Source organism: Copadichromis virginalis, linkage group LG6 (assembly GCF_057382275.1).
Source record: "Copadichromis virginalis isolate Kocher_CV1m ecotype Utaka linkage group LG6, C_Virginalis_male_GT1.1, whole genome shotgun sequence".
NCBI lineage: Eukaryota > Metazoa > Chordata > Actinopteri > Cichliformes > Cichlidae > Copadichromis > Copadichromis virginalis.
The window spans coordinates 34,219,370-34,231,237 of record NC_140623.1 but is presented as its reverse complement, the minus strand read 5'-3'; the positions used below and the strand labels follow the sequence as shown (position 1 = coordinate 34,231,237).

The window sequence follows — 11,868 nt, the reverse complement described above, 5'->3', positions numbered from 1 at the left end:
CGCGTAAAATTGTGGTTAAAAAACCCCCCCCAACAAAAAACAAAACAAAACAAAAAACCACGGACAAGGACCAAGTCCCGTCCGTGAAAGGAATAATCCAAGAGATCAGAGATTAGAAAGCTGCTCCTGGCACGCAAAACTTAATTCTCTTCGACAGCCGGGCGTGTGTCCTCCTGTCCCACCCGGTGAGAGTGAGGAGGTGTCAACGGCACACGGACTATCCCCCTTAGCGCACACCTGACGCCGCGCTCTCCAAGCAAAAAAAAAAAAAAAAAAAAAAAAAAATTATATATATATATATATATATATATATATATATATATATATATATATATATAGCTTGAAAGGAAACCTTGTTTAATCAGTGAGAGCAGGCGTTTGAAACATGCTCAACAAGTACTGAAAGAGTTCTTCTGAGGGCATTTTTGTCTTTCACAGCCTCCCCAGAGAGACAGAATCTTTTCCAAGTAGGTGGAGTTGAAACACGAATAAACTGTGACCTGAGAAAGGAAATCTGCCTTATCCGTCCTTTAGCCTTATCTTTGCCGGAGATCTATAAAAAGAAAGTTGGGTAAAAATGTTTCGTGAAATATAAGCTGTCCTTGCGTGACGTGATAGCTGGTGCACGCGCATTTATCTCTTTCAAAGTGAGTCTTTAAAGAAATTCAGGACAGTTGACGTGCAAGGACTGAGAACCTGATCGGTAAATATGAGACACTGACATGGTAAATATTTGCATAGGCAACAGTTTATCTATACTAATCGTGTAGGTTTGCATATAAAATCATCCGTGACAGACATAGGTCGCTAAAGCAGATCTTCCCTTGAGCAATCAAGGAAAGAACATTATTAAATCCCACACACGACATATCTGAAGATAGGTCTATCTTCAGATATATCGTCAGATATGTCCATCACATGACATGTCTACATGTCATGTGATGGATGCATAAAAAGAAACTGCTTTTAATAGTAGTTTTTTTTCTGGTGTTTTTGTGTGTGTTTTCTCTCATCTCCCACAAATAAACCCCACAATTTATGCACATGCACATTTTTAAAAGCTTTGATGGATCCGAACTTCCACATTCCCGTTTTATGAACTAGAAGCAGATTCTCGTCTCAAGTGCACATCTTAAACTTAGAATTAAAACGTTTAACTTTCTCAACAACAAAAAAGCCCCAAGAAAGCAAATATTTCTGCACAGTAACGATCAAACAGGCAAAATAAGTGAACAAGTGAACTGTAGGGAGGCTTCTGTAAACACACCTGACTAATAATATAACTGACCCTTAAGCAAGATGCTCAGCCAGCTCTGGTTAAAGACATCAACTAAATCACTAAAACAGACTTCAAAGTAGCTTCGAGGTACGTGCATATTTAAGACTTACATAGTGTTAAGTTCTTACATTTTTTTAAACCTTCTGCAGAAGAAATATTGTTACACAGGTGTAACTAACAAGCAAGTCTTTTCACTTTAAGCGGTGAGTTATGGCATGCAGCATACATACAGTTTTATCTGGGCGCTCTGGTTAGGTCTATGAGCAGGCTGATAGTGCAGTCATTAATACTGTTACTTTACAGCAAAATGGTCCTGTGCTCAAACCCATAGGGGACTTTTTTATTTTTCTATTTGGTTTCTCAGAAAAATGTTGCATATAAGAGTTTCACTTCCTGCTTAATTAAGTTTAGCCTGTATAGTTAGAAATAAAGCTTTCATAGGACTCTCTGCATTCATGCGAAAAACAAAGTACACCCCATGTTTCAATAGTGTGTAGATCTGCCTTTAGCAAGAATAACATGAAGGAAGTGTTTTCTGTATAAATGTATCAGTTTCTTTCTTCTTGTGGAGAAATTATGGCTCACTCTCTCTTTACAACATTCCTGCAATTCATTGAGGTTTCTGGGCATCCTTCGATGCACATCTCTCTTAAGGTTCTGCAATAGCATTTCAATTAGGCTTCAAAGTTCTTTGACATCAACATCTTCTTTTGTTTTTCAGCCATTCATAGATTTGCTGCTTTGCTTGGTGCCATTGTCCTGTTGCATGACCCAATTTGGGTCAAGCTTTAGCTGTTGGACAGATGTCCTCACATTAGACTCTAGAACAGCCCACTTTGATATACAGATATGTTTATAGTCAACTCAATGACTGACAAGTGCCCAGGTCCTGTGGCTGCAAAAGCAGCTCAGATCACCTTCTCTCCACCACCACGCTGTTATTTGGTTTTCTACAAAAGTGTACATTATGGCCAAACATTTCCACTTAGGTCTCATCTGTCCGAAGGACATTGTTCCAAAAGTCTTTAGGTTCTTTATGTTGCAACATACCTAAGAGTGACAAGGCTAAAGCACACCTGAATGTGCCAAATTAGCCATATGTTAAAACATCTTGTGTATTTAATTAGTAGCACCTGGCTCCTACTTATCCCCTCAAACAGAAGCTTACTTTCTTACTTTCTAAATGTAAGTGTAAAGGCCAGTTTATTTCCTTTTCTGTGCAGGATAAATTGAGTATGAATTTTCAGGTATTTGCTTAGGTTTCTTAGTCATAATTTATATCCTGTTCATATTAGACTCAAAATGTGAGTTTTAAAAACAATTTATACTGCATGCTAACTATAAGTCCTGTACATGCTAGGTACAATATTTTTAGGTACAGTTTATAGCATTTTAATTAATATTAAAATGCTATAAACTGCACGCCTCAGAAAATGTAGTTTATGACACCACACAAATAAAACTTACATAATTTTTGTATTTTATTTTCTTCTTCTTAGACAAAACTTTACACAAAATATTAGTAACATGTTTTTTATTTGGTAAAAAAAAGAAAAGTATTAAAAATATTTACCCTTTAAAGGTGCTGTTATAGTGTCAAATATATTCTTATATACATGTTTTTAAATCTATCTGTATAAGTAAACACATAATATGTCTTCTTGTGCTCACTGTCTGCTGAAATCACAAACATCGGTAAAATTTAAACATTAACCTTGGTTTTCAGCCTTCTCTTTGTGGTGTGGGAAACAGATGTGGGTAGTAACTCCTTATTTATCATCTCATCTTTAAGAGCTGCTTCCTGTTTAGGTTCAGTTTTTATTTTTGAAGAGGAGGTTGGACTTGGAGACCGTGGTGATCCCGATTTAGGTCTCTTTGCTGGAGAGTTCTTGTGGGCAGATGGACAGCTGTGCTGGTTCAGACACACAGAGCAGAGAGGGTTGACGGGCAGACAAACCTGCTGTCCAAAACCCACAAGCAGCCAGTTGATCTCACTCCACAGCTCCCTGCAACAGAGAAACATCACCTGATGACTTTACAGAAGTACTACACTTTGAAACATATTTTTGTAGTAAATTAAATGATATCACTGCACTCTAAGAAGAACACACTGGTGCTGGTGTTAATATCACCATATCAATACATTTTTATAAAAGTGTCAAATTTCATGGATTGAAAATGGGTCACCATGACATCTACTGCTCTCTGGCCTGAGGATCTCTTTACTTTATAAGTGACTGCTCTCACATTTGCTAATTAAAGCTGCTTTCATCTGTTTTTTTATTAAAAGAAGATAAAGTAACTTTTAATCAAGAAATGCTGTCAAATTCTAATTAAATGAAAAAATATAATTTCCTGTTTATTATTTGTTGGGAGTCGGTCTCTCACAATATCAGATGTATAATCTATGACCAAAGAAGTGTAGTATTATATTGTCATTTCTGGTATATCGTGACATCAGAAGAATATAGTGAGATCTGCATGTTGTTGAGCACTGATTATTATTTTGCATTCTAAAAATAAATTCCCAGATTTCCACATTTTGATTTTCATTGCTTCCCACTGTCAGTCAAACGTTAAAGAGTCAACATTAACCACTGGCAGCGCTGATGTATGGTACGTATCTAAATCAATCCTGGACATCTTTATAGGTTTGTTGATCACAAGTTAATCAGGTTTCGCGGATCAGCAGTGAGTTGTCATGCTGTTACCTGGGTAACCACTCCTCAAGGGCCTTCCGTGTTTCCTCTGGGTTTTTGGTCGCCTTCCTGAGCCAGCCCAGCCTATTAGATATACGATGCACATGTGTGTCCACACCTAGACAAAAATGATCAATACAAATGAAAGCCTAGTCTCATCACAATACTTCTAAGTTGCCAGTTTATTCGGTGCACCTGAATAAATCTAATGCAATCAAACAGAAGAACCCTGCAACGCGTCGTAACTACACGATGAATATAAGGCTCATTTTTTGTTTTAAAGCTGTGTGATACCAAAGGATGTAATTTCTGAAGTTTCTCAAACGTAGTGCATACATCATTTTACAAATCAATGATTTCTCAATGCGGCAGAAACATCAAACGACACATCAAAACCACTGATGTGTCTTCACTTATTAATAGAGGTAAAAATAAGGGAATTAGTAGACTGGTCAATCAAGAGAAAGGCACGAGCCCCGGCTTGGACAGTCTCAGTCGTTGTGTTCTTGGGCAAGACACTTCACACGTTGCCTACTGGTGGTGGTCAGAGGGCCCGGTGGTGCCAGTGTCCAGCAGCCTCGCCTCTGTCAGTGCGCCCCAGGGTGGCTGTGGCTACAATGTAGCTTGCCATCACCAGTGAGTGAATGGGTGGATGACTGAATGTGTAAAGCGCTTTGGGGTCCTTAGGGACTAGTAAAGCGCTATACAAATACAGGCCATTTACCATTTATTACTGTGACTCAGCTGCACTACCTTTGCGGCCCACCAGGGGGCTTCAGCCTACACTTTGGGAATCACTGATCTAGAATTTTTCTTAATCAGTTTCTGGGAGGTTAGCCAATTGTCTCTGCATGTTTAAGAGATGGAAGTCCCTACCAATGCCAGACACCTGGTCCCAGGCGATGTCCATAGCCAGGTGAGCCATTTTGGGTCCAACTCCCGGCAGACGGACCAGCCCCTCAACACTGCTTGGGATATCCCCTCCAAACTCCTTTTGTAACATGGCTGATGTCAGCTTCAGATACTTCACCTTATTCTAAAGAAGAACAGGTAAGAAACCAAGAGGACACAACAAAGAACACAGCTGAGAAACCAGGTTAATATTAATATTTAACTTTTATTTACTGAAATTTGATTAAACGTGCTAACAGCTATGGACACCATCTGTTTTACCCTCCAGAAGCCGACAGGATAGATGAGTTTTCCCAGTTTTTCATCATCTGTAGCGAGTATGTTTTCTACAGTGCAGCCGTGTGCTCTGAGCTTCTGCATAGCTGCTGCTGTCACCTGGTCCTTTGTCTGACTGGACAGCATGAGTGACACCAGCACCTGGAAACGTCTCACCTGCAGATGGAACAGAGGAATTAACAGGTTCTATTTAAGGGGACTTAAAATATCCACCCCACACCTACATGCGCAGGAGCCTCCATGTCATAGCATTTCTCTGCTCCCATGTTATCTACAGGCGCATCACGACCGCTCCTCATCTCACGAATGAATCCTAACTGTTTCCTCCAGTCGGCAGGTTCCCAGCGCTCAGTTTTCATGGGAGAAACACGTTCATCCTTCTCGTATTCCACCTTTAACTGTCTCCTCCTGCGGCTGTGTGGATACTCCGTTAAAGCTTCGGTTTTTGGTTGCACCGGTGCCTCGTGGAGGAGTTCACGACCTGAACAAGCGGAAGCATGGCACCACAGTAAGCACCATAGGTAAAAATTAAAACACAAATGATATCTAATATAATCTAATTAATCAAAGACTAGTTTTGATGTAAAAAAAAAACCAAACAAACAAAAAAAACCAAAACAAAATCACAAAAAGAAAATCACTATAAATAAGATATTTCTCCAACCAGTTCAACATCTAAAGATGCTGAATGTTGGAATAATTTCACCATCTTGGTTAAAAAACAAACAAACAAAAAACCCCTATAATCTTCGCACACTGTCTTTTTATCATTATTTTATAAAAGCAAAACATTCTCAGTCCCATTCACCTTAATTGGGTCAATGTTCATATCATGGTTTATATGGTTGCTATGACAAATTATTTACAAAATGAAAATCAAGTTGTATTTAATAAATTTTGAAACTTAACAATTAAGAACAAATGTTTATTAGGAAAAAAGTTTATTTAGGCCATAAATCAAGATAGAAGTAAAGTGGTTCTCTCACAGACTTTTATATAACTAGACTCTTTTTTTTTTTTTTTTGCAGTTAGGAGTCACCCCCTGCTGGTCATCACAAAGAATGCAGGTTCTCTAATAACTAATCAGACAAGCAGATTAGCTTCATGTTTTTGTATAAACTCATTAAGACTGTCTAAAAACCCTTTAAAGAAAGAGACTTGAAATACTGAGCCCACTGTGTAAAATTTACACTTATTTCTGAACAAGCAAATTCTGTCTTTTTTTAAATGACAACAGATCTCAAGCTCAGAGTAAGAGACTTCCAGAATCTTGGGGCCAATGTTGCAAACACAATCTCCTTTAGTTCACACGCTTATATGATCCACAGCCAGCAGGGCCTGATCACATGACCTCAGGGACCTGATGAACACTGGTGCTCAACTATGCAGAGCTCTAAAAGTCAAAACCAGAATCTTAAAGTGGAACGATTTTCACAGAGAGCCAGTGCAACTGAATTAGTAACGATGTGATAGTTCAGTATTGGCTCAGGGGGTTGGGAATCGCATCTGTAACCGGAAGGTCGCCGGTTCGATCCCTGGGCTCTCTGTCCTGGTCGTTGTGTCCTTGGGCAAGACACTTTACCTTACTGCCTACTGGTGTTGGCCAGAGGGGCCGATGGCGCGATATGGCAGCCTCGCTTCTGTCAGTCTGCCCCAGGGCAGCTGTGGCTACACCTGTAGCTGCCTCCACCAGTGTATGAATGTGAGAGTGAATGAATAGTGGTATTGTAAAGCGCTTTGGGTGCCTTGAAAAGCGCTATATAAATCCAATCCATTATTATTATTAGTAGCCTTAGTCAGAAGCCTTGCGGTGGAATTCTGAACTACCAACAGATGTGAGTAATAAACAACAATGAATTCTAATTCAATAATTAACTAAAAAAAAAATAAAATAAATAAAAAATCAGACCTGATGAAATAAAGGCATGAACAACAATTTCCAATTCGGAGTACAAAAATGTGTCTGCCCAAAAAAGTACATTTTTTGAATTTCATCTTGTGGAAACAAATCTTCTCGAACAGAGTTATTCGTTTCAGCCTTCAAAGAGGTGCAACAAAGAGGCTCAAAATGTTCATATAGTAGGGCAAATATTACAGAGACATGCTTCAGAGCAGGAGTGCCAAACATAAGGTCCTTGGGCCAAAATTGGCCCAGCAAACACTACAATCCAGCCCACTGGATCACTGTCGATGGCTGTACTTTGTTTTTTGTTACACTGTATGCACAGTAATAAATAAAAAAATGATAAAAATAGGAAATTTCCTGTGAAATAACCAAATGTTTCCACTTTATTATGATTAAGGGTAGTCTGGGCAATGAGCTACCAAAGTGTAGTGTTGAAATGACTCTTCTTTTTCTATAAATGCATAGTTAAATATCTTTACACTGACAGAAAGGGTATTTTTTACTGCTCTGGCCCATTTAAGATCAAAGTGGGTTGTGTGTGGCCCAAGACGTAAAATGAGACTGACATCCCTGCTGTAGAGCGACCTTTATTAGTGTAAACAGGGTTTTGTGCAGGATAAACTGAACTCCCTGTTTATTAGCACAGACTCAGTCGCAAGTACAAAATCTGTCTCTTGAGTGTAAAGGTCAGTTTTCTCTTATGGATGCACAAAACCTTATATCCTGCACGTTCATAATTCTATTTCACCTGTTTCACCTATTTCTATTTCACATTCGCAGAACAAAAGAAACAACATCTTTCACTCTGTGCCCTGTAGTGTTCATTGATAACTCCTGCACACTGGGCGAGAAAGGTGATGACAAAGCCTGGTTTTCACCTGCCAGTCGCTTTTTTAAGATGTAAAGGTGTAACTGCAGAATTGGTAAGCAAAGCAAATCAACCTGCTCCAGAATATGCGCAAGCGCAATAGCCTTCTGCCACCAAAACAGCTCAAGTTAATTAATTTGTATCCACGTGTACCAACGTACGTGGTCAGTTTGTGTGGTTAGCGTTACCGGCTGATAAAGGAGTAGACGAAGCTCTTAGTTCTGACACGCTCTTCTCCTCCACCTCCACCTTCACTGGCACAGCGCAGACCGGGTCCTCGTTCCTCCGTCTGTTGGTGAGTTTGGTCCTGAGAGAGGCTGCAGGTGTGCGGCCAGCAGTTTGACTCGCACTCCGAGTCATAACAGACCTGTTCTCCATGAAGTAAGGAGAAGTCATTATAACACCTCGGACTACATAACAGAGCCGCGCGCTGCAGCGGACGTGAAGCATTGAACTGTTGCTGAAGTTAGTTTCTCATTCGTAGTTTTTGGATCGCGGGTGGAGCTGACGAGCTGAATTCGCCTGCAAGAGGAAGAATGACATAAACACAAAGACTCTGTTATGATGATTTCTGATATGAGGTTCAGTTCTACGGTGGTGATCGCAGGGTGTGCACAGGTCAAGTGCCACTATGACCCTCCAGAAATTAACGAGGACAGGGGATGATCGTTCAGCTCTTTAATGGCAGATTTAGCGTGGGTGTGGGTATGTGTGTGGTTCTACAAACAGAATGGAAAATAGAACACAAATTACAATCAAATTATAGACAACAATAATCACCATATAACATATTACAGCCACATACTTGTCTTATAGGCCCTAATACTAAGCTGGCGGCTTTTACTTATAGTCTGAACCATATTTGACAACAAAGAAAATAAACATCTTCCCATCACTTAACTCTTGTGCCCCACTCACTTATGATGCCAACTAAAGAAGGCAAATACACATAACAAATCCCCAACTCAAACTGAACTCAGTTTGGCCTAGGCGAACTTAGCTTAGCTTAGCCCGCTTAGCTTAGCGATAACTTAGCTTATAGAAAATGTACAAACAGAGGACGTCCAGAGCAAGAAAACATACAGGCTATCCTTCTTACACAAGAAATATCCTGTAACTCACCAGTCTTATGGACGCACACTCTCATTGAACCCACATAAACTGCTCCCGAGCATAACTTGTGATTCACACTGCCTTCATGAACACCATTTTCCATCCCAGTCAAACATTACTCACAAAACGGCCGCGCCCTCTAGTGGCGAGGCAGAAAACTGCATCACAGTCCTGCCTTCAGAACAGACTCGATTTTATTTTGAAGATTTAAAAAATAAATCTTCCGCTCTGTTAATAAAACAATATTTTTTTGATATATGAGATTACACTTACACTTCCTGGTGGAATTGCCAATTTACTTTTAAAATCTAAAAAAAACAATAAACAAAAACCTACACGATACTCAATTGCGACTGAAAACGGGTCAGGGTTATATTATTAGTTTAACTGTAGACGTACTGAACCCCCCCCAATATAACTGTCTTATAAATAGAAGTCGACAATGATGTCGTAAGAGAGTCACTAAATAATTACATTTTATTCAGGACTGCATAATAATAATAATAATAATAATAATAATAATGATAACTTACAAAATCTGCTCATTTCCAAATCCATGTTTTTTTCTTAGACCATACTAAGCTTTATGTGGCTTTACATGAGTGACAAATGAAACATAATCCTTATTTATCTTATACTGGGTCTTGATAATCTTCCTTTACTCTCTTTTAAGCCAACCTTCCTCTGATTGGCTGCCCCTCACAAACAGAAGGTTTGAACAGCTGGATGGACTGAAAGAGAGTGTTTAGAGCAGTGCCTTTGACCCAAAGGTACCACTTTACCATCAGTGTGGAGCCGATCCTGTCATGGTGTCTATATTTTGATAAGTTTGAGAACCGATTATCACAGTAGGGTTAATGGAAGCTGCTAGTTGTATTCGCCAAATATTAGAGAATTTCTTGTGGTAGTCCAACTTCTGTCCTAGAAATATAGCCAGGTTCTTTTGTGTGTGTGTGTGGGTTTTTTTTTGTCCAGAGCCCAAAAATAAAAATATTTGTATTACCTTGTCCATAAGCGCCACTCACAGGACCCCTGGCCACATTGCAGCTTGTAGCGTCAAAAAGGAACCAACTTCACTAACAGCAGCACGGTAAGCTAGCTGCTAGCTTAACAGCTAAAACCGTCTTACTTTATGCTAAATTTTGACGGCTAAACACTTTTATATAGTCTATAGGAAACTTTACCTGCGCTTTACTTCTTTGTAGATGTTATGCTTTCCCGCTTGTGCCACAACACAAAAACTCATACTGCTAACAAACGGACTAGCATACTTCGTATTTAGTCTGCCCTTAAAAAATACATTTCCCGCGAGGCAGTGCGGCAAACGTGTTTTTGTAGGAAGTCCCACTGTCAGAGCATTAGTGTGTCATCCGGTTGAGGAGTAGGGGTGCTGGGAGCGAGCCTTCGGCTGCTAAGACAGAGTTATATCAATGCACAGAAGCGGGCGGCTCGGCTGGCTGCAATCTGACGAAGCAGCGACTGAATGAAACCAAAACCGACTCAACTTCACTGAGGTGAGATGAGAGGGGGAGAAGGTGGCCGGGGGTAGGAGGGGCAGTGCCACAACAGAGAAATGCTAGCTTATTACAACCACTGTGAACCGAAGCTGAGAGGGTTTAGCAACGCCACACTACGTTTGTGCTGATATGAAGTGTTTAGGCTGACTTGTATCCGCAGATATATCAACTCTGGTTCGAGCCTACCTTGCACCGTTGCTGCTGCTGCTGCTGCTGTTGTTGTTGTTGTTGTTGCTGCTGGTGTTGGACTGAAACAGACCAGCCGTTGTCCGTCTGCTCACCTCCCCTCCCCTCTATCTCTGTCAAGTCCACATGACAGCAAATTCTTTAAACGTGCCCCATGGGTTTACATATTTACAGGCTGCAGTGTCAAACTTTACTCCTGCTTAAACAGTGGCTTGTAGTGCTATGTGGACCCACCTGTAATGTCATAAACTTGTTGCTCAAGTTTATTTTGCTGTTGTATGGTCTAAGCTCACATGCACAGTACAATAATATGCAACCCTTTAAAGAAATATAAAACACACTTCATTACAGATATGGACATGGATAAACTGGAGTCGTTTAGCAATCTCTTATTATCAGCTTCTCCACCTGCTAAGCACAGACTTCATATAAGCTAAAAATAAGTCTTTTTGGCCTTTTGACCTCACTTGTGTTTTTAACCTTGTGCTAACAGGTGAAAATCCACTGTTTAACCCATGTGTTAACCTTCATTTTACTTTCCAAGATGGACTTTTTCACTTGAAATATGACTTGACTTAATACACCTCATTATATCTGGTCTGAACAGTTTCCAGAGCCCAGCTCCAGCTTAGACAGTTTAAAAATATGCTGACAGGTTACTGTTGGTAATCTACTGGTTGTGAAGTTATGGCCCAGTGCTGATTTTTAAAATAACTATTTGTTATATGTATTTTTGGTGTTACCATTTTTGTGGCGAGGAAGCAAAAAGAAGTTATTAATAGGGAATAACTGAAATGTTTAAGCTTATTTTTTTAGGTTTTCATCAGAGGACTGTAGAACAGTTAGCCGGCACAAAGCTGACAGGACAGATGGACAGTGCCATGTGTAAATCTGTACTAATTCTCAATGTATATACAGTCACGTGAAAGGGTTATCACACGACTCTACAGACTCATGTGAGTAGTAAGTATATATAATTTTTCAGTAGCTAGTAAAGCCACTCTTAAAGTCCTTCTACAGCATTTCAACTGGGCTGAGGTCTGGACTTGCAGCACTTTAATTCTTTTCTTTTTCAGCCATTTTTTGTTTGGTAGATTTACAGGTGTATTTGG

The 11,868-nt window shown here is 39.8% G+C and overlaps 2 protein-coding genes across 9 annotated transcripts in view; one reads left to right on the top strand and one right to left on the bottom strand.

Annotated features, from left to right (window-relative positions):
- Positions 1 to 2,796: 2,796 nt before the first annotated feature.
- On the bottom strand, positions 2,797 to 10,837 carry nthl1 (nth-like DNA glycosylase 1). 3 transcript variants are annotated; one of them, XM_085460049.1, is made up of 7 exons: positions 10,757 to 10,837; positions 8,129 to 8,462; positions 5,391 to 5,647; positions 5,152 to 5,322; positions 4,855 to 5,014; positions 3,991 to 4,096; positions 2,797 to 3,285 (listed from the first exon to the last, which is right to left on the bottom strand). In XM_085460049.1, exons 2-7 carry the CDS (start codon positions 8,388 to 8,390, stop codon positions 2,982 to 2,984), a joined length of 1,260 nt encoding a protein of 419 aa, XP_085316175.1. In that variant the 5' UTR covers positions 8,391 to 8,462; positions 10,757 to 10,837; the 3' UTR covers positions 2,797 to 2,981. The 3 variants fall into 3 exon arrangements, with proteins under 3 accessions (XP_085316175.1, XP_085316174.1, XP_085316173.1); XM_085460048.1 differs by lacking the exon at positions 10,757 to 10,837 and adding an exon at positions 10,238 to 10,298; XM_085460047.1 differs by lacking the exon at positions 10,757 to 10,837 and adding an exon at positions 10,057 to 10,120.
- Positions 8,184 to 11,868, top strand: part of tsc2 (TSC complex subunit 2) — a 33,634-nt gene continuing 29,949 nt past the window's right edge. For 3 of the 6 annotated variants that reach the window (XM_085460046.1, XM_085460045.1, XM_085460041.1), the window contains exon 1: positions 10,503 to 10,567. The gene's annotated coding sequence lies outside the window, so the exon portion shown is untranslated. Of the gene's footprint in view, positions 8,236 to 9,803; positions 9,824 to 10,089; positions 10,144 to 10,502; positions 10,568 to 11,868 lie in introns of those variants that run through there. The other 3 variants (XM_085460042.1, XM_085460044.1, XM_085460043.1) reach the window with 3 other exon arrangements.